General features: G+C 46.3%; 3 protein-coding genes across 4 annotated transcripts; 1 reads left to right on the top strand and 2 right to left on the bottom strand.

The window, feature by feature from the left end:
- Positions 1–1,058: 1,058 nt before the first annotated feature.
- On the bottom strand, positions 1,059–11,340 carry LOC120049403 (protein MCM10 homolog). The gene is made up of 18 exons (XM_038995671.1): positions 11,287–11,340; positions 10,812–10,863; positions 10,421–10,714; positions 10,006–10,209; positions 9,459–9,819; positions 8,814–8,979; positions 8,020–8,187; positions 7,800–7,916; positions 6,803–6,999; positions 4,790–4,884; positions 3,794–3,901; positions 3,214–3,566; positions 2,931–3,063; positions 2,633–2,763; positions 2,348–2,461; positions 1,821–1,966; positions 1,553–1,595; positions 1,059–1,441 (listed from the first exon to the last, which is right to left on the bottom strand). Exons 2-18 carry the CDS (start codon positions 10,816–10,818, stop codon positions 1,358–1,360), a joined length of 2,721 nt encoding a protein of 906 aa, XP_038851599.1. The 5' UTR covers positions 10,819–10,863; positions 11,287–11,340; the 3' UTR covers positions 1,059–1,357.
- Positions 11,341–11,792: 452 nt separating this feature from the next.
- On the bottom strand, positions 11,793–20,200 carry LOC120050055 (optineurin-like). Of its 2 annotated transcripts, XM_038996678.1 has the most exons (13): positions 19,941–20,199; positions 18,407–18,552; positions 17,998–18,203; positions 17,589–17,747; positions 17,325–17,497; positions 17,103–17,256; positions 16,369–16,484; positions 16,081–16,230; positions 15,776–15,860; positions 15,489–15,641; positions 13,102–13,244; positions 12,908–12,999; positions 11,793–12,688 (listed from the first exon to the last, which is right to left on the bottom strand). In XM_038996678.1, the coding sequence occupies exons 2-13, from the start codon at positions 18,546–18,548 to the stop codon at positions 12,567–12,569; spliced, it is 1,695 nt and encodes a 564-aa protein (XP_038852606.1). In that variant the 5' UTR covers positions 18,549–18,552; positions 19,941–20,199; the 3' UTR covers positions 11,793–12,566. The 2 variants fall into 2 exon arrangements, with proteins under 2 accessions (XP_038852606.1, XP_038852607.1); XM_038996679.1 differs by lacking the exon at positions 12,908–12,999 and having other exon boundaries at positions 12,576–12,688; positions 19,941–20,200.
- LOC120050056 (hemagglutinin/amebocyte aggregation factor-like) lies at positions 13,698–15,065 on the top strand. Its single transcript, XM_038996680.1, has 5 exons — positions 13,698–13,776; positions 14,030–14,108; positions 14,387–14,575; positions 14,719–14,871; positions 14,956–15,065. Exons 1-5 carry the CDS (start codon positions 13,719–13,721, stop codon positions 15,002–15,004), a joined length of 528 nt encoding a protein of 175 aa, XP_038852608.1. The 5' UTR covers positions 13,698–13,718; the 3' UTR covers positions 15,005–15,065.
- Positions 20,201–20,835: the final 635 nt, after the last annotated feature.

The raw sequence follows: 20,835 nt of genomic DNA on the forward strand, positions 1-20,835 counted from the left end.
AGGTGGCCAAACCATCACTCATCTAGGAGTAAAAAGGTTTAAGTACAAAATGATTAAACTCAATTTTAAAATGGTAATATTATGTAATATTTTGTAACGTTTAAAGACTTTGGGTGTGGCAGGTCAAGTTCGAAAAAGGAGGCTGTCGTGATTGGTTGTGTGTTTCTATGCATGCTTATTTCAATCTCTATCTTTGTGCATGTATCTGTGTGGTGTACTGTTTGGTGTGGTCTGTGTATCTTTCACATCTGTCTGTGTATCAAACTGTGTGGTCTTTTCTGTATTGTAACTGTAATCACAAATATGAAACCTGTAACTGTAATTCAGAACCAGACACCAATAAAGACAATACTCAAATGTACTGCTGTGAAGAAAATATACTTTTTTTGGGCATATATATAGCGTCTCTTACTGTTACAGTAAGTGTTGATAAATCAGGGGGTGAATTCTTAAGCGCCTAGAATCAGAATCTGAATCAAATGTGTGTGTGTGAGAGAAAGAGAGAGTTGGAGGAGGGTGGAGAAAGAGCGAGAGTGAAGAGAGGGGAAGCTGGAGAAAGAAGGGATGATAAAAATGAGTGCGCACGAGTGAGTCCTGGGGAAGTCATCAGACTGAGATTAATGTCGGGATTCCATGCGAGACTACCAACGTTCCACAGGTGCAACTATAGACAGCACTGGGCAGAGGACAGACAGAGAGAAGAGAACTGGAGGAAAGAAGTCTAACTAAAAAGACAGTGACACTGAGGTCTCTACCTCAGGAGTTTAACTAGTGCCTGTTTGTTCCTTATATGAGCCATAACCTGGTCACATGGTGTGGTTGATAGATTGTGTTCTACACAACCTGCTTAGATCAATAGAACCGACTGTTAATCATTTTGATGAGGAAGACTATCACTTCAAGCTTTATTAAATCACCACATTTGGGAGACGCAAAAGAGTGAGCGGACTCCCTGGTTCAGACGTACCCTATCCTCTCTTCACCCAGCCCGTTACTATTTAGACTGTAAGGACGCAATCTAGCCCCGGAGACAATTTCTTCCAGCGAGCCCAAGTCAGAGAAAGGAGGAGATTGTTGGTAAATCACTCAGCACGATTTAATCAGCACATTCACATCAAACCCAGCAGGAGGGATCAACAAACAACTCATTCGGAAATTCAATTGAATCCATTCAAAACACAGCCATTTAAAATCCATTAATCAACTTAAAATGACATCGACATTAAAAAGAAACATTAAAAGGACAATTTAAAAAGCGAAGTGCAGATAAATATAACACGAGAAACTCCCACAGCACCAGCAGCAGTCGCTTCATATGATGAAGACAATGACGAAGGTGATGGTCAGTGACCCAGGGCTACTGCATGCTGTTGAGGAACTTGGGCTGCTCGTCACCTCGAGGCTGCAGCAGCTCCCCAGCGATCTTAGGCCCCGACTTCTCCTGTGGACGGGAACAGGAAACAGTTAGGGAACACGAAGTAGTCGTCAAACCAAGGACCGATCGGACGGGAGAAGGATCCTAACTCCTAACCTACTGAAACGCCACACTTACCTTCAACATGCCGTCTCTTTCCCATTTGAACAGGCCACAGTTACTGCAATAAGAGAACACAGCATTATCATATCTGATGAACGCAGTAGCACGTGACCTGCATTGTGTTTGAGAGTGTGCCTTTCAACTGGGCTCCTGAGTGGCGCAGCGGTCTAAGGCACTGTATCTCAGTGCAAGAGGTGTCACTACAGCCCCTGGTTCGAATCCAAGCTGTAGCACAACCGGCCGTGATAAAAAACTGTCGTGCGTGTGTGTGTACGTGTCTCACCTGCAGTGTTTGTGTGGCAGGCGGTCCAGTGCGATGGCTCTCTGTCCACAGGGGCACTTGAAGAAGCGTTTGGTGGCGTCGTGCCACTGCAGCTCATGCTTCTCCTCCACACAGCGATCAGCAGGCTTGAAGTATGTGTACTTGCACTGGAGACAAGACACAGATAAACACAGATAAATACGTACCTGTACTAAGCCGTAAAGTTATATTGGTCTGACAGGAAGGTTAAATCATGTTGCTAGTAGGTGAATTAGAATTCTGAGCAGTCTGGCCGATCTGCTATCCTGCTAGGACCGCTGTAATCGTACCGGTCTAAATTGCTAGTTGGCTCATGGGGAATATTCTGAGGTGCTCGAAGATGGGGCTTTCATCTGACTTACGTCAAGGAAAGCTGATGGTTCAAATCCCAGAAGTAGATTTTGACTCAACAGAATAAAACCGTTGGTTTGGTTTGGTGGTTAACTGGTGATTTAAACGGCAGGACAGCTGATGACACTAGAGAATAAGACCTGTGATTGGACACGGACCTTTTTACAGCTGACGGCTCGACACTTCTGCTCTCTGATGCTCCTCATCTTGTCCTCCATCGCCTCCTTCTTCACCAGGGGGTCAAAGTAACTCTCCTGCTGCTGGTACTCTGCCTAAAGAGAGAGAGAGGAAACGTTAACCCTGGACTAGGGGAAGGGGGAATCATTACAGGAGAGGGGAACTATTATAACACTGGGCTAGAGATAAGGGGGAATCATTACACTGTTACACAGAGAAGGGAGCAGTTGCACTAGGCTGCTATGGTTACGTAATTGCTATCTCACCGCCTGTAGCTCGGCCCCGTGCCGGGACTTGGCGTTGAGGATCTTCTTGAACTCCTCTGATTGGACGTAGTCCATTTTTTCCCGCCTCTTCTTCTGGGCTGGCTCCTCCTCCTTGGCCCCAGGCTGTTCACCTGTACAGAGGCAGATCCCAGAGGATGGGTAAGAACAGGGACTCTCTCTGTGTGTGTGTGTGTGTGTGTGTGTGTGTGTGTGTGTGTGTGTGTGTGTGTGTGTGTGTGTGTGTGTGTGCTCAGGTGTGTGCTCAGGTGTGTGCTCAGGTGTGTGCTCAGGTGTGTACCATCGGGCGAGGACAGGTTCTTCTGCACCCTGGTGGTGATGTCAGTGCTGCTGCTCCTCTTCCTCTTCACAGCGTTGGGGTCTTCTTTGGCTAGCCCAGCCCCCTTCACTCTCAGCTTCTTCAGAGCAGCCAACTAGAAAGGAGAGGGGCAGCTTCACCTTTAACCTCCAACCTCTGTGACCTTTGAACTCTAGCCTCTCTATGACATCACATTCTACAGTCAAATCAACAGTGCAAGTGTACGCTAAGCATGAAAGCATGTGATAGGATGAGCACCACCTACCTTGGCTGCTGATAGGCTGTGTGGCGTCGGGGGCGGAGGAGGGGTGTGATCAAAAAACAAGATATCATCTCCCTCGTTAAAACCCCTGCCCAGTGTTGGGGTGTGGGGGGCGGTGGGGCTCTGGGTGGCTTTGGGGACCTCTGAGGCAGACTTAGGGGACAGGAGGGTCCCTCTAGATGGGGGAGAGGCCCCGGGGACCCCCGCCCTGCCTGAGTTCTGGAGGACCCTCTGCTGGATCTCCTCTGCCCGGCGCCTGCGGTTCTCTAAGAGCTGCTTCTGCTGCTGTTTCTGCTGCTTCAGGAGGTCAGAGGCAGAGATGGACTGGACCCCTGCACCAGCTGAGCTCTTGGAACCTGGGGGAGTGAGAGAGGTGGAAGAAGAGAGAAAGGGGGGATGAAGAGAGAAAGATGATGTACAGTAATTCTAATGCATTGACAAGCAGGGAGAATACACACCAAGGTAAAAAAAAATATTAAAGAATGTGTTTCCTTCTAAAGCCCTCCTGTCTTTCTCTAGTCTCCAGATAGCCCATCTGATGTGTTCATGCGTTTGGTCTGGTCTGCTTGATTGAGCCAGTTACCTGGGGGTTTGGTGAGGTGTCTCTTCAGTTGGAGGGCTCCCGGGGTAGGCATGGATAACAGGTCCTTGAAGTCGTCTGAGCAGCCAGACACCTCGTTAGACTTCATGGCTGAAAAACAATCAAACACATGAAGAAAGAGCACCAGTCTTAAACCTCTCTCACCCCCCACTCACTCCCTCCATCTCCCCCAGTCTTAAACCTCTCTCACCCCCCACATCTCCCCCAGTCTTAAACCCCTCTCACCCCCCACTCACTCCCTCCATCTCCCCCAGTCTTAAACCTCTCGCCCCCCACTCACTCCCTCCCCCCCAGTCTTAAACCTCTCTCGCCCCCCACTCACTCCCCCCATCTCCCCCAGTCTTAAACCTCTCTCACCCCCCACTCACTCCCTCCATCTCCCCATCTTAAACCTCTCTCACCCCCCACTCACTCCCTCCATCTCCCCCAGTCTTAAACCTCTCTCGCCCCCTCTCACTCCCTCCACCTCCCCCAGTCTCTTGGCCCCCTCTCACTCCCTCCACCTCCCCCAGTCTTACCCAGTCTCTTGGCCCCCTCTCCCTCCCTCCACCTCCCCCAGTCTCTTGGCCCCCTCTCACTCCCTCCACCTCCCCCAGTCTTACCCAGTCTCTTGGCCCCCTCTCACTTCCTCCACCTCCCCCAGTCTTACCCAGTCTCTTGGCCCCCTCTCACTCCCTCCACCTCCCCCAGTCTTACCCAGTCTCTTGGCCCCCTCTCACTCCCTCCACCTCCCCCAGTCTTACCCAGTCTCTTGGCCCCCTCTCACTCCCTCCACCTCCCCCAGTCTTACCCAGTCTCTTGGCCCCCTCTCACTCCCTCCACCTCCCCCAGTCTTACCCAGTCTCTTGGCCCCCTCTCACTCCCTCCACCTCCCCTAGTCTTACCCAGTCTCTTGGCCCCCTCTCACTCCCTCCACCTCCCCCAGTCTTACCCAGTCTCTTGGCCCCCTCTCACTCCCTCCACCTCCCCCAGTCTTACCCAGTCTCTTGGCCTGGCTGGCCAGCTGGTCTGATCCCTTCACAAACAGGTTTCCTAGCGTGGTCTGGGTGGGCTGCTTAGGGCCAGACGCAGACCTAGACAGGAACGAAGGTGCACATAAGTGAACACAATACAAACACACACATACTGACTCACAGCGCAGACAAACACATAGAGCAGTGTTTTCCACAACTACATCGAGTAGCCAGCCAAACAGAAAGAGTAGCCAGCCAATAACAGAAAGAGTAGCCAGCCAATAACAGAAAGAGTAGCCAGCCAGCCAAACAGAAAGAGTAGCCAGCCAAACACATAGAGCAGTGCTTTCCACAACTACATCGAGTAGCCAGCCAAACAGAAAGAGTAGCCAGCCAATAACAGAAAGAGTAGCCAGCCAATAACAGAAAGAGTAGCCAGCCAGCCAAACAGAAAGAGTAGCCAGCCAAACACATAGAGCAGTGCTTTCCACAACTACATCGAGTAGCCAGCCAAACAGAAAGAGTAGCCAGCCAATAACAGAAAGAGTAGCCAGCCAGCCAAACAGAAAGAGTAGCCAGCCAAACACATAGAGCAGTGCTTTCCACAACTACATCGAGTAGCCAGCCAAACAGAAAGAGTAGCCAGCCAATAACAGAAAGAGTAGCCAGCCAGCCAAACAGAAAGAGTAGCCAGCCAGCCAAACAGAAAGAGTAGCCAGCCAAACAGAAAGAGTAGCCAGCCAAACAGAAAGAGTAGCCAGACAAAAATAGAAAGAGTAGCCAGCCAGCCAAACAGAAAGAGTAGCCAGCCAAAAACAGAAAGATTAGCCAGCCAGGAGCTCTATTTTGATGGCCTCTGGTACAGTGTAATACCCTGATTCCACCTGAAATACACAGCAAAATTATTGAATACATTATCGAGTTTACCTCCCAGATTAGAAAAATGTGTTGTGGTATTGCATTCTGTTCATGCATTATGATAAACTTGGGCAAATTAATAAATGTTCAATACATTTAGTTGGTTCCCTACTAAAGGTCAATAAATGTTTGAAAGTTGTTTAATTCTGTTTTAATACCTGGATTCCGTGAGGGCCCTAATTATCATATTTGGACCAGAATGCTCTCCACCACCTAACGTCCCTGCAGTGATGATTCACCATCTTCATCAAATGTTTTCACAATTTACCTGCAGATATTTGCCAAAAAGCCTCGGCCTACCAGTAGCCTATGCAAATAAGGGCGCCAAATGACAGAGCCTCTCAACGATGCCATTGGGTAGGCTACACCGACTGACGAGACGAGAGCCACTCACGTTAGAGTCGCCGTGGAGCACACCCCGACATCCTGGCAAAGGAAACCTAGGAAATCCTTCGCTTTACTTGTCTGATGCGACACCACGGACATATAACCACGCTGCAGGATTTATGAATGGCAAAGGGATGTAGGAGACTTAATTCAAGTCACTTCGACACCTTTTAAAAACCAGTCAACACTTGCTGTTTAGTTGTCAATCAAAGCACAGTAAATAGCCTTTGGGTCATGACTCCGCGTGGCTGGCTATGTGAAACACGCAAAAGAAAAGAAATGAATGTGGCAGAAAACCTGAATTTGGCTCACGGTTACCACTTACATGACACGGGGACGTGCAAATTCACGGCCATCACGCTCTCTCCCTCCTCCGTGTAAAGAAATCTGACTGCAACCAACCACAGCGCACACTAATTGTACCGGGAGGCGGGACAGACAGCAGACTGCGTTTCTCTGTCATTGCTCGCTTTGTGACTGACAGGCGCCTATCCTATCAATAGAGCGCGGGAAGATGCAGATCGTTCATTCTAGCGGGAGAGGACTCGGTGGACTAGCGAACTGAAACATTTAAATGAAAAGTAGCCGATTTAAAATGAGTCTGTAACCGGCTGATTACCGGCGCTAATGGAAAACACTGCTTAGAGACGACTGACGTTTACAATGATACACACACTGACCAACCAACACACACATGCCCACAATATTCACTGTGACACACACACACACTCACAGTGCGGCAGCGCAGGCTGGTGAGGACATGCCTCCGTAGTGGAAGCCGGTCTGACACAGTCGTTCCTTCAGGCTGTTGCCCTTCCCCTTGACCTTCCCCGTGGCCTTCCCCGAGAAAGACGACTGCAGCTCGGCCCGCTGGGCACTCATCTTCTTATACTGGGCCTTGACGTGGTACTGGCAGTACTGGCACTCATACTGCAGAGAGAGATAGCACATGACAACAGTCCTACACCCTCCTACTGCAGAGAGATATAGCACATGACAACAGTCCTACACCCTCCTACTGCAGAGAGCGATAGCACATGACAACAGTCCTACACCCTCCTACTGCAGAGAGCGATAGCACATGACAACAGTCCTACACCCTCCTACTGCAGAGAGCGATAGCACATGACAACAGTCCTACACCCTCCTACTGCAGAGAGCGATAGCACATGACAACAGTCCTACACCTCATACTGCAGAGAGAGAGATAGCACATGACAACAGTCCTACACCCTCATACTGCAGAGAGAGAGATAGCACATGACAACAGTCCTACACCCTCATACTGCAGAGAGAGAGAGATAGCACATGACAACAGTCCTACACCCTCATACTGAAGAGAGAGAGAGATAGCACATGACAACAGTCCTACACCCTCATACTGCAGAGAGAGAGAGATAGCACTGACAACAGTCCTACACCCTCATACTGCAGAGAGAGAGAGATAGCACATGACAACAGTCCTACACCTCATATTGCAGAGAGCGATAGCACATGACAACAGTCCTACACCTCATACTGCAGAGAAAACGCTAGAAACTATGTCACTTCACAACTTCTCAAATGTCCCTCTCTCTATTTGGCGGTGGTATATGACTGACACAGGATATATGAATGACACCGATCAGCCTTTAGGTCGGTTCTGAGGGTCAGTGTGGGTCAGAGAGTGGATGGAGGAGCTGTTGAGCGGTTCAGGTTGCGTGTGTTTCTGGATGCAGAGGCAAACCCACCAGGTTGACAATCTGAGAGCAGGGGTCTCCGTTCTTCTTGGCTGCCTTACAGGTGCCATAGTCCTGAGCCTCCCCCATCAACAACACCTTCTGATGGTGGTCCACCGACAGAGACACCTGGAGGGGAGAGAGAGAGAAGGGGTGGGAGAAGATAGAGTGATGGTGAGAACACACACACATACACACTACAGAGAAAGTAAACACAGACACACACACTCACCCCGTCATATCCGTCTTTGGCCTTCATGGGGTTGGGGTTGAGGATGCCCATGACGGTGCCTGGCTCAGTCTTCCAGTGCTCCTTATGCACCTCCCCAAACAGGAAGAGAGACACGTACACTTCCAGGTCATGGAGGTCAGACAGCTTCCAGATGCTGAACGTCTTACCCTGTGAGCGGAGGGAGGGAGGGAGGGAGGCAAGTCTTAGCGCTGCCATCTCTGACCCATCTGAAATGAATACAGGCAGGCCCACTTCTTGTCAAGTCAATGCCTTGTTTTAATGAACATTGGTCAACCTTACCTACTTCTGGAGTCCTGAGTGTCCATGTCAATAAAACCACATGATCATTGACCTACTGTCAAGTTGTATGATGGTATACAGTATGGAGCAGTGGAGGCTGCTGAGGGGAGGACGGCTCACAATAATGGCCAGAATGACGCAAATTGAATGGCATCAAACACCTGGAAAACATGTGTATGATGTATTTGATATCATTCCACCTATTCCACTCCAGCCATTACCACAAGCCCATCCTCCCCAATTAAGGTGCCACCAACTTCCTGTGGTATAGATGGGGTAATTTGGGGCGGCAGGTAGCCTAGTGGTTAGAGCGTTGGGTCTGTAACCGAACGGTTGCTGGATCGAATCCCAGAGTCTACAAGGTAAAAATCTGTCATTCTGCCCCTGAACAAGGCAGTTGGCCTACTGGGGAACAGTGGGTTGTCATGGTAAATAAGAATTTGTTCTTAACTGACTTGCCTAGTTAAATAAAAGTTGAATAATTCTGGTCTTACACTGCTGTTGCTCTGTGGTGTGGCTTTGTTGACCAGCACAGCGAAGGTGACCCAGTCGCACTCCTCCAGCTTCTCCCGGGCCAGGCGCTCAGGCAACTGGGAGAGCCGGATCAGCTTGCGGTCGGCCATCTTACGGTCCATCTCCGTGGAGGACACGCGTGGTCGCCTGAAACCAACGAACCAATCAGAATCCAGATCTGAGCTTCGGACAAGAAACCTTGGAGTGTTTATGTGTGTGTTACAGGTAGATGAGTTTGTGTGTGTTACAGGTAGATGAGATTGTGTAGATGATAGATGAGTGTGTGTTACAGGTAGATGAGTGTGTGTGTGTGTGTGTTACAGGTAGATAGATGAGTATGTGTGTGTGTGTTACAGGTAGATGAGTGTGTGTGTGTGTGTGTGTGTGTGTGTGTGTGTTACAGGTAGTTGATGTGTGTGTGTTACAGGTAGATGAGTGTGTGTGTGTGTGTGTTACAGGTAGATGAGTGTGTGTGTGTGTGTGTGTGTGTGTGTGTGTGTGTGTGTGTGTGTGTGTGTGTGTGTGTGTGTGTGTGTGTGTGTGTGTGTGTGTGTGTGTGTGTGTGTGTGTTACAGATAGATGAGTGTGTGTGTGTTACAGGTAGATGAGTGTGTGTGTGCTCTGACCTCAGCCGCAGTCCAGAGTACTTCTCGATGGCGACGTCTTTAGGGAGAGATGGAAGGGGGTTGGCCTGTCGTACGGCGGACAGGGCCGCAGCAGCATTGGACTGGGAAGGTAGCGATGAACGTAGAGTACTGTTGGTCCTACTACTGCTTGCTATTGGCTGGAAGGAGCTGTGAGTCTTAATCTCCACCAGTGGACCTCTGGTGTCTGTAGCGGCTGCTGTAGCGCTGGGCTGGACCTGGTGAGCTGTCCTTTGACCTTTGCGTTTGAACAGGTCAGCGTTGTTGAGCTGAGCGGTGAAGTCGGAGGACTCCTGTAGCTTGGTGCCGTCTCCTTGGTCTGGGGCAGACGAGGGCTTTCCTACTGTCAAAAACAAAAGATGAAGAGATTCCTTTAAAACACACATCCACAGGCACCACCGTCACCCATTACACTTTACACAGATGCTCCTTACATGACATGGTAAGTCGCCACTGTGTTCCTGTAAGGTCAGCCTTGACTTTGATGAGAATACATCCTGAAACACAAAAAAACATATGAAAGTAATACCTGCTTGGGGCTTGGTCTTCTGTGTGGGACGAACTGGCTTGGAGGAGCTTTGTTTGGGGGGACCCTGTGAGGGAGTGTTAGCTTTAGAAGGTGCCTTTGTTCCTGGGATGCTGTTTGGGATAGAGGTGGCTGTAGAGCTCTTCTGGGAGGCCTCTAGCTGCTGCTGCAGCCTCTGCATCTGCTCCTGCATACACCTCAGCTCCTCTGAGAACACACAGAAACACACCCAAATAAGATTAGAACCTGAAAGCTGCCATGAGTTAAAAAGCAAAAGAGACCGTGTGTGAAGCTGACATACTTTAAGAGTAGGTATCTGCATTTTAGAAACATTTACTCTATACATACTATAGGTGTTAATGCTACGCTACAGCACTATCGTAATCCTTTTGAGGTACTGAACTCCTTGTGGACAAACCTTGTAAATCTTCTTGGGATTTATTGAGGTTGTCCGGAGCCTCCCCTACAGACGGCTGTGTTTCAACTTCTTCCTCCTCTTCAATGCCATCCACATCTCCAAAGAGAGCACCGGCTCCATCCTCTTCCTCCCTCTCCCCACCCTCCCCCTCCAGTCCCTCCCTGTACTCTTCATCATCATCATCGTTGTCAAACAGGTCATCTAGGTTGTCCTCCGCTTCCTGGCTAGCCTGCTGCTCCTCTCCAGCCTCGTTCTCAGCCAGCAGCTCTGTTAGAAGGTCCAGGTCATCATCACCTGACACACACACAGTGTTATAGAGTTTTGTTTTGATCAAAGCCATATATTGATTAAGCCCCCAACCAACCACAGACACGCGAGTTGTATCCCTTACCATCCATTTCCTGGAATTTTAAGATCAAGCCTTTCCCGATTAAAAAGCAGATCTAGGGGAAAAAAATACACAGGTATTTTAACAGTCATATCCCGAAGACACAAGTGTTTATTGACATGTCATTAACTGTTATTTATGGACAAGGCTAGCTAAAGCTTCACAATTTCCATTATGTATATTCTCTCCCATTATCTGTTTCCTACTGACATCGAAATAAGTTATCCGATTTTTCACAACGCTTATACTAGCAACAACGCGTACAGCAAGCTAGCAAACACATTATGAATATGATCTACACTCCAGACAGTGCGATAGCCGCGGTAGCAACAATGTAGCAAGCAATGACACACGGCCCGCAACAGTGTCACTTTGAGATAATGACGGTCACTTCAGGTCAAATTACGTTGTCGATTGTATACTTTGTGTGTAGTGACCAAGAAAACGAATTTTTCTTGCAAATAATTATATTGTTCACCTTACTTGATGGTTTCAGGGACTTCTCCAGCTAGCTATCCTCGTTTCTTCAAAATACTACTGAGAAAGAACTGAAATCTGGCGCTAAACGAAGGACCCCTATCAAATAGAATAGTGGCTACTATTTTGCCTGTACACAAAGTATGTGGTAGATGTTTCCACTCACAAAAAAGATGGGACAAAACACACATCACGATCAGAGAGACAACACGACACTACATAATGAGACCAAATACAACATAGCATGGCAGCAGCACATGGTACAAACATTATCGGGCACCGACAACAGCAAGGGCAAGAAGGTAGAGACTGTCAGTAAGTGTCCATGATTGAGTCTTTGAATGAAGAGATTGAAATAAAACTGTTCAGTTTGAGTGTTTGTTGCAGCTCGAGCTGCTTTATACCATAGATATAAAGCGGATTCTGTTCTATATCTATGGTGGGTACTCTCGTGTTGCATTTTTCAGGTGCCATCAGATGTGTGCGCAACAACAGACAGAAACAGCCTACTGTACCAATAACACCTTTATTACATATTTTCATAATTATTTTACAGAATCACAGGATTTGTAAATACATCTGGATACATTAGTTAGTAGTTAGTTAATACAGTACACACTCCCTTGCATAGTCATACTTCCTGCAGGCTACATAAGCTGTAAATAGGTTTAATTATAAATGTACAAACCATGACGATGGATAAAATGTATGTGCAATATACATTTACAAAAAACAACATTAAAGTGTCTTAGGCATCCTTCCCTCCGTTGAAGCAATAGATTTTCGAATTATTCAAAACTAAATGTCTATGCTGTAATTGTAATCTAGTCATAACCTTCATCGAAACAGAATTACAGCCGGATTAAATTGAACCACCCGAAAAACCATAATAAGCATTTAATAAAACAATTCAAAAATAACGCTTTAGCAAGAAACAAAGTGACAGCTGTCAATAAGAAAAAAAAGTTACCAAACTTAAAATACATATTCCAGTTCTCCATTTATCACCTAACAGCATAATAAACGTGATACATTTTACAGGATCTTTTTCACCCCTCTAACAAAAAAAAGTGTGTCTAGTTGTGCACTGTAAGAACACATGTTATATGTTCTAAAACATAGACCAGAGCAACATAGCCCTGAACTGCAAAATAAACACACTTTTTAGAGCATAAAGGCGCCATTTTACTCTGCAATAAATCGGATGATGATGAAGAAGAATCAGATTATGGTGCATCTGCGGCAGTTGTCTTTGTTGTTGCTGATGACTATGATGACGGCTCAGATGATGCAGTCCATGATGTGAATCTGCAGGCTGTCCAGGTCTGGTAGGATCTCGTTACACTTGGGGCAGACGTGCTCCGGTATATTCCCCTGCTGCTGCCAGTCCCTGGCATCACCACCTATCAGACACACAGTGGTATGGTAACTGTATTCCCTTATATACACACACAAACACACACACATATAATTACATAATTTATCGTTGTTGTAAATAATGTGAGATGGAGAGGAGCAGAGGGTTTTCATGATAAAATAAATACGAGATCACATTTAATTGGCAGAAAACAATATGATGTGCCCTGGCTTCAACCTTGTTAAAGCCAGGTACTGTCCTGTACCTCTGGCTCCTTCCATGTTGTGTGGACCAGCACCTCCATGTGGATTGCCTCCATGTGGCATGTGTCTTCTCTGCATATCGCTCAGAGATTGCCTACAGAAACCAGTCGTAGTCAGGCGGTGGATCCAAAATGGCAGTGAGCGGACCTAATATGACCAGTCTGATCACATGACCAATATATAATCTGATGCTCACCTGCCCAGTGAGTCCATCTCGTCCTGTAGCTGAGTGTTCTGTTTCTTGACAAACTCCAGCTGAGCAAACAGACGTTCTTTCTCTTCGTGAATCTTCTCCCGAGCTGCTCGCTCCGCATAGAAGTCAGACGAGTACACCTCCGCCTGGACAACAAATAACACACACAAAATTATTAAAATGATACGCACGCATAGAAAATCACAGACAGACAAAACATTTGTCTAAATGTGTCAATAATTCTAAAAGGTGTGGTTGTATTGTTGTACAGATATAAATGTGAATGCCATGTACAGAATGGAGTGTATTGGTTATAAATTTAATTTCAGCCAAATAAAAATTCATATTCAAAGATCTTGTAAATGTTGTATAATTGTGGGACTAACAACCAACCAACAAGCCCCTGGGGGGGGGGTCGTAAACCATAACTCAAGAGTTAAGAGGGATAGTTCATGAAAAATGTATGTTTCTGAGAAATGTTGTTGCAAACTAATTTGGAATGATGCCAGCAATACACCTGCTCAAACATTATTCAAGGACAACGCTTGGGTCTAGTTCTATAAGTGGAGCATTAACCTCACTTGTGCTGTTTTGTTGAGATCACACTCCTCAAAGAAGCCATGAACGGACCCAATTTCTATATTCTGCTTCTTGCTGGAGTCTTGGTCAGCGGGCAAGGTAGGCTGTTTTAAGTTGTAGGCTGAATGAAGTATTCATTTCTTAGTGTATGAGGTTGGTTATCAGGAAAAAATAAAATAAATTTGTCTTACAGCCCACATACATGAAGAGTGAGTAACCAAAATGTCTAGGATGTGTGTACTATGTCTAGGATGTGCATACTACCATTACCATACAATTACTCTTTGTACATTATGATGCTGTGTTACAGTATATGTTATCAGATTATTGTTCCCTTGCATGTGTGTTGCAGAACTCCGATGGGAAAACCAATTTGACCAGCCCTTACAGTTTAACTGCCCTTCAAGAAAATCCATCTCCCACATAAATAGGTGAGAAAAGTCCAAAGGCTCTTATCTGCTTACTATCAATCTTCTACCAAAATGACGGCACAGATTCCCAAAATGAAATGTCTACTCTAATCATTAGCGCCGTTTTACTTTTCATCACCAATTATAAACCAAATGATCTCATTGTTCTGCATAGACCAGTAGGTGCGCTGCACTGTTGATATTGGGCATATCAACAAATTAAAACTTCAATGCATTTTTTGTTTTCAAATCATTTCAACTATTAATATGTATGTGCATTGTCATATATCTAATTTCAGTCAGCATGACAACTCCTATGAAGACCGTGTGTGGGACTTTGAGTGCAAAGACACATTTGTCTCAGAGCCTGAGTGCCACTGGTCTCCTTACGTAAATGACTTAGAACAAGAGTTCAGCTTCAAATGCCCCAATAACTATGTCCTCACTGGGGTGAACAGCTATCATTCCAACCCCCATGAGGACAGAAGGTGAGTAGACAACGTTTACCAGATCCTATGTTCAATTGGTTATTCCATCAAGTGCCACTGAAGTATTTGAAAGAAAACAAGTATTTGACAATCGTGACTGTGTGTTATACTATACATGTATGATTTCCATCACTGTGTCACAGGTGGAAGTTCTACTGCTGTCGAGTCAACAGCTACTGTAACCAGGACTGTCAGTGGACCCCCTACGTCAACTACTTTGATGAGGTCATCTCTTGGCAAGTCCCAGGCCTGAACTACCTAGTTGGGGCCGGAAGCTACCATTCAAATTATTATAAGTGAGTACAATGTGTGATGTAGGTCAGGGGAGCGATGTTTCAACAACAAGAATGTTTACCTCAAAATGTATTGTGTATTTTCAGAGACCGTCGTTGGAGATACCAGTACTGCACACGGAAGTCAAACTGCTGATATTACAGCTGATTATTGCATTCTTGACCCAAATGATGAGTAAAGATTGCCTACTACCTTCTTTCTTGTGTTTCATTGAATTCTTTCATTCATTAATGCATATTCACATTTAAAAATCAAGCCAGTCAGAAGTATACTTTTTAAAATATTTTTTAAGAAAGACACCTTATGAAAATATAAACATGTTATTTGGAACATGTTTATATTATATAGGAACAACTTTTTTGGAAGGGTACTTAGCCTCAATTGAATTACTGGTTTAACAAAGAAGCTGCCTTCACTGACAGTCACTCAGAGAGTCTGTACAACTCCAAATGTTCACACAGAGTTCACTGTAAGTAAATAACAATGGTTTAACCTTTTTCCAAGTGTGAGAACACACACACACACACACACCACACAAACCTCCAGCTCAACGCAGAATAATTCACATGACACACAGAAACACACACAACTAGATGGAGAACACACACAGAAAACCAACCTGAGCCTGGAACACAGAGATCGTCTCCAGCTCCTTCTCCTTCTGATACATCTCCTGCTTCATGACATCTATCTGCTGTTGCTTAGCAGCCAGGGCCTTCTCTGCTGCATCCAGTCTGGTCTGCAGGTCTCCCACCTCCTTAGTGACCAGTGGCTGGAGGCCACACAGAGGGCAACGGTCAGATTCATCACCTTCACCATGCCATACCATTTTGACAAAGGACAAAACAGTGCAAAGTGCCAAACTAAAAAAAATTCTGTTTAACAGAGGCTAAGTAGTGTGGTCACCTCTCGGTTCTTGCTCTCTTGCTTCAACTCGTTGTAGTCCTCGAATAGCTTGGTGTAGGCATCCTTCAGCTGGGTCAGGTTAGTCCTGAGGAGGGGAGGGGCAACTGACTCATGATGACTAAGGAGTATTTAGATATAGAAACTCATGGCATTGACCAGTGGAAACTGATAGGGGGGGGTTCAAAAGAGGAGCAGGGAATTTCTGTCCCAAGACCCCACCCTAGGGAATGGCCCAATGACCAACAGTGTCAGGGGGAGTAGGCATATGTCTGAGTGAGAGTGTGCATGCTTGACTGTTGTCCCACCTCTCCTCTCCAGCCTTCCTCTGCTCTAGCTGGCTCTGGGCCTTCATGCTGTCCACCTGCAGCTTCAGTCTGTCATTCTCACTCTGTACCTCCTGCTTCTCTACCAGCTGGGCTGTCAGAGTCACCACCTCCTGCTCCACATCCCTACATCTACACAGAGAGAGAAATACAGAGAGCGGGATAGAAGCAAAGCGAAAGGGTGTATTGGGGGAAAGGGAATGAGCAAGGTTAGCATAGTTTACATGTTTTCATTGTCTATGTAGCCCTCCCTCTCCCCGTCTCTCTCACCTGTCCTGCAGGTTCTTCTTCATGCCCTCTGCCTCGCCCAGTTTGCTCTGAGCCTGCTGTAGCTCATTAAACAGGGTCATCATCTGAGCCTTCAGATTCTCCACCTCTGACACAGCCTGACACATAACAGAGAACAGTCCTTCAAACTGACAGTTCTGACCGAGAAGCTAAGGGTCAGGACATTGTAATGGGGACATTTAATAAAGTTAATATTCAGTTAAGAGTAAATAACACAACGCTTAGCACATTTGTGTTTTCTCTTCCTGTAATACACATGCTTTCCAGTTTTTTTACATTTAGGACACTCATTTGTGTTCTAGTTGATGGTCACTAGACTTGATACTGAATGTTATGGATTGTTCATGTCTGAGAGTGATTGACGCCAGACTGGAGGTACAAGGACCGAGGACACTGATTCTTATTATATTCTGGGACAGTGTGATTCTGTAGCAGCTGATGTTGTGACTTCCTACAAGCCTCTCAGCTGTTTTTTTACAGAACATTGGTGCTGTGAGACGAGAATATAAGGGCCTGCTTCTCTGCTTCTGTGCTGGAGGTGTCTCCCTGTTGCAACTTGTATTAAACCACATTGATTTACTTTATCTGCAACTTATTTTAAATCACCTGGAAAATCCCTATTACATACTGTACATGAATACATTTCAATCTCAATTTCAATCCCTGTTCTTACAGGGTGAGAGACAAGCTCTTAACCAGCATATCTGTGTATCTACCTTCTCCTTCCCAGACTTATGTTGGGGCGTCTCCGCTGGTTCTGGCTCAGTACCACATGCTGTGGTGGCTAGTGCAGGGGAAACCACCTCTGGCAGTAGTGAGGTCTGTGTGGAGCTCTCCGTGTTAGTTTCTTTCTCCTCCAGCTCTGTGATTCTGAAAGACATAGGAACATCAGTCTTTGGTTCCACCCAAACATAAGCCCAGGCAGAAATGCGGCCTACCTGGATCTGGTAGCCTGGAGCTCGATTTGTAGCCTCTCCACCCTCTGGGTCTCCTTCCTCAGGGACTGGAGCAGCTGGCTGACAGTCAGCTCCTCAGACTCCTGCCTGGATACACTCATGTCATACCTGGGGTCCCTTTCATTATGATACAGCTCCTTTCCAGTATCCTCTTTCTGCACACACACACACACACACACAGCAGTGCTAAAATCAAGACACACACCCTTATAATATGAATGGATGGAGTGAGTGAGTGTTACTCACAGCAAACCTGATCTCTATGAAGGAGTCATCCTCTGACTCCTGACCTGTCTTGAGCTGGAGTTCAGAGTTCATGGCCACCAGGTCATTCTTCTCAGCCTGCAGACGCACCAGTTGGGCACGCAGCGCCTCCAGTTCTGCATTCTGATTGGCTGTCTCGGCCTGGAGGTGACACAGCACAGATAAGACAAAACAGTCTGCCCAGCAGTATATCTATCTATCCATATTCTACTATATATAAAAAACACACCATCTTTCTTTTCCAAGCCTCTTATTTTGTTATACAAAATCTAGCTAAATCTACAGAAAATCATCCATCCTCCATACAATAATTTCTTCCTTAATAAGGTGAATATGTGGTCTAGCCAGAGTAACCTTGTGAACATTAGCCTTCCCTTTCTCCCTCTCTCACCTGTCCCTTCCCCTCTCCTTCTCCTCCCTCCAGCTCCTCCACCTTCATGCTGAGCTCCTGGTTGTGTGAGGAGAGGGCCTCCATGCGGCCGCGCGCCTCATCCAGCCTCCCCTCCAGGAACACCTTCTCCTCCCTCTGCTTCTCCCTCCACACAGACAGACCCTCGAAGCGCTCCTTCATCGACATGTTGGTTTGCTTCAGCGCCTCTACAGGGGAAGATACACAGAGAGTACATTACTGTAGAACGCACACAGAGCAGTCTCATAATCACATAATAATCACATAATCAGCCAATGCAAGACAATCAGAACCTCATATGCCATAACATCCTAATGTCCCCGCCCCATACAGTAGATTCTCAATGAGCTTTAAGGCTGAACCACATTCTGATCCCCTCTCCATGCCTCACCCTTCAGGTCTCGGTTCTCCTGGATGAGGCAGTTCATCTGCTGCAGCGTTTCCTCCAGGGTGCCTGTGGTGGGGCTGTGGCCGGGGTGGGAGCTAGGACCCCGGGAGATGTCCCCGTTCACCATGGGGGAGCTGGACGCCATCACTCTACAGCAAGGTGAGGAGGTGTGGAGACATGCAAATGGACAATACATTCTCAGACTATGGAATACACTAGAATGAGAATAGGGATTCTGATTCTAGGGAAGCCCCGTGCAAGGACAATCAAATGTTATATATTCCCTAGATCTGCATGCATCAAAACAACAGCACATGCCCTGTCAGAGGTGTGAAGGAATACTATTGCACACAATGACTCATGTACACTGGGCAATATCCGTTATTGAATAATCTTATCAGCAGCTGTCAGGGGGTAGGAAGCTCAGCAGCCTGCCTGAGTGTGCTAGCCACTTTTCATGTCATTTAATACATCTCCACAGGTCTGTGACTGAGTGTATATTGTAGCGACCTTAAAGGAACACCTAGCGAACTCCTCGAGGGGTTCAGACCTTTTGGTGTAACGGACCTCACTCAGTGTTTCCCAATTTCGGTGTGCGTTTCCATTTCTTCCCCAGCACTACACAACTGATTCAAATAATCAACTAATCATCAAACGTTTGGGCAAAAACCAAAACGTGCACCCCTTAGGGTTGCGAGGACCGGGTTTGGGAAACACTGGTTAAACTGTAAAGGTTATGTGTCAAAAAAAGGTTGTGTGTCATTCCATGGAGGGCTAATTGTCTGCTGGTTTTCACTCCTCCCTTGTACTTGATTGCTAAATTAAGGTCACTGATTAGTTAGGAACTCCCCTCACTTGGTTGTTGGTCTTAATTGGACACAAATTGAAAGGAGGAACCAAAAACCAGCAGTCACTCTGCCCTCCATGGAATGAGTTTGACACCCCTGGGTTTATTGTGCTTTCAAGACAACTGGGAGCTAGGGAAAAAACGAGGTCGAATCATGACGTCAGTGATCTTAAGGTTCGGGAAGTCGGCGCTCTAGAAAGAGGCCCGAGTTCCCAACTTGGAATTCCGAGTTGGATGACCGTTCAAAACACTTTCAAGTCGGAGCTCGTTTTTTTTCTCCGAATACCCAGTTGTCATGAACGCATTTAACTCGGAAGATTTTCCAGTTTGTTTGAACGCGTCATAAGGTGTTGGCTTTCGCTGGACCGGTGGTTCAGTCCCAGTCGGGGCTAACCCCCAAATACTCTAAAATAACGTAACACATCAAAAACTGCTACACTACCGACTCAGAACATGGGTTGACTGACAGCTGTCAAGGCTGCCCCCTTTTCTCCTACTCCTTTCTCTTTCACTTCCTCATTTGAAATTCTACCTAACCTTACCTTCAACGATAAAACAATGTACCATATTTGACAGGTTCTTTAGCTAGCTTGGGTAAAAACAAGGTGAGAACGAAATCATACTTCCCAAACTGTTAGTGCGTCACATTACACCTAGGCCTAACAAATTAATCGCAATTTCAATACTCACACGTGATTAAAATACACCTTGAAAGAACTCGGATACTTCTTGTCGAAGATTAAAATACTTCTGTTTCGTTTTTCTTCGGACTTGTTATTGGTTTACAGCATTTCCCTGTCCTAGCGTCACGTCACAATAAGGGGTGTGTAATGATCAAATCTTCAATCAAATGGATAAATTTACGCTGGTTTGCCTTCAAAAACCGTAGATGAATCTATACATTTAGGAAGTCAGTGAATAGGCTGCGTTAGTGACACCCTCGAACTGACCCACAGAGCAGCTGACAGTGACGTAATGGACTGCTATTCCAGCGGGTTTTCCCTTAAGGAGTGACCTTGCACTTTTGGTTAAGGAGTGACATTTGCCTGGTAAACCCATTACATATGAGATCAGAAAGCCGACTACTCAATCATTTATTTGACAATTTCATTGGCGAATTGAGAATTTATTCAGCCTATATTGTAGACTATTTTCACATCAATCTAATGAAATAGGAAAGCCTTTTGCCTAATTTCCCCACCATCCGTCTACTGCACAATGACACTGTATAATTATAAAAACATAGAACCTGAGTAGTAAAATTAGTGTATGACTATGAAGGATGAGAGGCTATATGGGCACTTCTGAATGAACAATAGAGTGAGGTATAATTGGCTTGCCTTGGACGACAAACAAATGTTGTTGGTTTGCAGGTCATTCAAATGTCCACTAGATGGCAACATTCACTTGGAGAAAAAAAGTGCATGGAGTATCCCTGCAGCAAAGTCGGCTCGTCTCGTGTAGGCAGTTGTTCAGCCATATGAAATGTAAATCAGAGGAGGCTGGTAGGAGGCGCTATAGGAGGACGGGCTCATTGTATGGCTGGAAGGGAATCAATGGAACGTATCAAACGTATAGAAACCAC

The sequence above is a fragment of the Salvelinus namaycush genome, chromosome 6 (assembly GCF_016432855.1).
Source record: "Salvelinus namaycush isolate Seneca chromosome 6, SaNama_1.0, whole genome shotgun sequence".
In the NCBI taxonomy this organism is placed as follows: Eukaryota; Metazoa; Chordata; class Actinopteri; order Salmoniformes; family Salmonidae; genus Salvelinus; species Salvelinus namaycush.

Excerpts from the sequence above, each read along its gene's own strand:
- LOC120049403 (XM_038995671.1), bottom strand. Across the intron at positions 8,188-8,813 it reads CACCACAGAGCAACAGCAGT|GGTAAGACGTTCAGCATCTG; the intron begins GTAAGACCAGAA and ends CTCCGCTCACAG. Across the intron at positions 2,462-2,632 it reads ACGGGGCCGAGCTACAGGCG|GCAGAGTACCAGCAGCAGGA; the intron begins GTGAGATAGCAA and ends CTCTCTCTTTAG.
- LOC120050056 (XM_038996680.1), top strand. The coding sequence starts at position 13,719 with ATGAACGGACCCAATTTCTATATTCTGCTTCTTGCTGGAGTCTTGGTC. Across the intron at positions 13,777-14,029 it reads AGTCTTGGTCAGCGGGCAAG|AACTCCGATGGGAAAACCAA; the intron begins GTAGGCTGTTTT and ends TGTGTGTTGCAG. Across the intron at positions 14,109-14,386 it reads TCCATCTCCCACATAAATAG|TCAGCATGACAACTCCTATG; the intron begins GTGAGAAAAGTC and ends ATCTAATTTCAG.
- LOC120050055 (XM_038996678.1), bottom strand. The coding sequence starts at position 18,548 with ATGGCGTCCAGCTCCCCCATGGTGAACGGGGACATCTCCCGGGGTCCT. Across the intron at positions 17,498-17,588 it reads TCATAGAGATCAGGTTTGCT|AAAGAGGATACTGGAAAGGA; the intron begins GTGAGTAACACT and ends GTGTGTGTGCAG. Across the intron at positions 13,000-13,101 it reads GAGATGGACTCACTGGGCAG|GCAATCTCTGAGCGATATGC; the intron begins GTGAGCATCAGA and ends TGGTTTCTGTAG.